The sequence below is a fragment of the Psammomys obesus genome, unplaced genomic scaffold (genome assembly GCF_907164565.1).
Source record: "Psammomys obesus unplaced genomic scaffold, mPsaObe1.curated_primary_1811, whole genome shotgun sequence".
NCBI lineage: Eukaryota > Metazoa > Chordata > Mammalia > Rodentia > Muridae > Psammomys > Psammomys obesus.
In genome coordinates this window covers 9,860,296-9,862,605 of record NW_026593286.1, presented here as the reverse complement: position 1 = coordinate 9,862,605, position 2,310 = coordinate 9,860,296, and the positions used below count along the sequence as shown (strand labels likewise).

Sequence of the window (2,310 nt, the reverse complement as noted above, 5' to 3'; positions counted from 1 at the left end):
AGGAAGGAAGGAAGGAAGGAAGGAAGGAAGGAAGGAAGGAAGGAAGGAAGGAAGGAAGGAAGGAAGGAACTGCCAGACTCAATAACCTACAATGCCAGTACTCATACATCCAAATAGGACGTGTTGCTAGGAAAATGGGCTGGCTAGCCTGGAGTGTGCATCATGGTAGAAATATTAAGAGAGGCCCTGCCTCAACATGGTGAAGAAATAGAACAAACTCCTAAAAAGTTGTCCACTGACCTCTACAAGTATACTGTGGCATGTATGTCACCAATGCCACACACAGAGACACATATACGTGCACACACAGAGAGAAACACATACATGTGCACACACAGAGACACACATACACATGCACATACACAGTCGTAGAGACACACACATTCGCACACACCAGTTCTGTAAATGAAAGGTAGGGGCAGAAAAGTCATAAGCTCCAAGCCAGCCTAGAATATCCCAGTGCTCAAATTTGAGACCAGCCTACATTACAAACATAGTGAGGCTGACTCTCACAAAACAAAACAAAAAATTTTACAAATGTGTAAAGGAAAGGTGTACAAAGATATTTTTCAAGTCTTTTTGTTTTCCTAATCATACTCAATACGTGGTTGTAAAGATGATTAATGAGATGACAAATGATTTTATGTTTATAGGATGAGCATTTCTGTGCTTCTACCCCATTTTCTTTTACTTGTGTTTAGGGAATAACTGGATTACCAGGATTTTCAGGTCCTCCTGGACTTCCAGTAAGTAATGAGAACTGTGTGTGTATGTATATATGTATGTATGTGTATATGTGTGCATGTGTGTGTGTGTACATTTGTGTATATGTATGTGTGCGCGTGGTGGGTATGTGTGTACTCTCACTTGTGTGCTTATCTCATTAAAGATGTTAAAACAGTCACACAAGGGAACAGTTCAAACATGCACTTTACAAGAAGAAAACACACCCTAGGACTGATGATGGCAGAGTGTGGATTTGTGTGACACATGAGCAGGACTGAGTAGAGGCAACAGAACAAGCTGACAATCCTGTCTGTAGCATAGAACGGTAACATAGTTCACCTCTGTGTCTGTGTCTCTTCCTTTTTCCTCCCTTAATCTCCTGCTTAGAACAGCAAGTCATGTAATTCTAGTTTCTGTTCTCTATATATTTGTTTTGTCTAAAATGTCCACATCTTATCCAACAGTCCTTATCTTAGTTAACATGTTTTGTTTGCTTTGATATTTAAAGCACATCTAAAGTCTACAATTTTACTTTGCTGTGTAAGCATTTAAGCAAAGATTTCTAGCTAATGGCTGTTTAAAATCATCCATCACTTCCCTTGAATCCTGCCATTTTTTTGCAGGATTCTGGGCCTTGTGGTGCTACCTCTGTCTTAGTCAGTGAGTCTTGTTTTCTTTCCAGGGCATCCCTGGCCATCCTGGGCCTCAAGGGCTGGCTGGTTTACCAGGATGCAATGGTTCTAAGGTATGTCCTCTTGCACAGATGGTTGATGAGAGTGTTGCTGACTACATCAAGGTAAAGCTGTAGTGAGATGGAAGTCGACTACCTAGGTACATTCTCTTAGTAAGAACCCACAGCATGATTTTGCATGGGAATTCCTTCATTTCTCTTTATGTATGGTTTTAAGGGAAAACTCTTAGTCAGCTCCTATAGAATCTCAACTTCTTACTTGCGTCAGAGGTTATAGATATCAATCAGAGACTAAAGTGTTAGTACAAAGTTAGTGTTTGGAATGACAAGCCTGAGCTTTGCAGGGCCCACTTGCCTCCTTTTTGTCCTAACTGAGCCCCTCGCCCCTAGAATGGTGGCCACGAGTGAACTAATCACTGAAGTTCCAAAAAGCAGCAATTAAAAAGTTCTTGGCACAATTAGGTTGCCATTTACGCACAATTTGAGACACAGTAGACCCTGATCTTATTCTTAGTTAAGATAATGGGTTTTTGGCCCTCAGCCTTCTGATCAGCAGCCATCAGAAATTTGAATTTGTTTGCCTAGATTTCTCACCAAGGGGGTGGAGAGGAGGCATGGGGATAGCTATAGGCTATTCTAGCACAACTAAAAATTCTGACAAACCTTCCGTGTCTTCTAGGGTGAGCCAGGATTCCCAGGCATTCCAGGGACACCAGGCTACTCAGGGCTCCCGGTAAGTACCCCCAAGTTCACCTCACAGACATGAATTATGAATGGAAGTAGTCCATTCCATGTGCTGTGCACATAAGTCTCTCTTGACATTGGGAAAGCCAGGGCATTAACAGACAGTGAAGGAAGGAAGGAAGGAAGGAAGGAAGGAAGGAAGGAAGGAA

General features: G+C 42.0%; 1 protein-coding gene across 1 annotated transcript in view; it reads left to right on the top strand.

Moving 5' to 3' along the window:
• Col4a3 (collagen type IV alpha 3 chain) overlaps positions 1-2,310 on the top strand; it is a 118,257-nt gene that overhangs the window by 58,053 nt on the left and 57,894 nt on the right. The window contains exons 5-7 of the mRNA XM_055616488.1: positions 702-746; positions 1,409-1,471; positions 2,097-2,150. Of these exons, the coding sequence (XP_055472463.1) occupies positions 702-746; positions 1,409-1,471; positions 2,097-2,150 (162 nt within the window). The remainder of the gene's footprint in view (positions 1-701; positions 747-1,408; positions 1,472-2,096; positions 2,151-2,310) is intronic.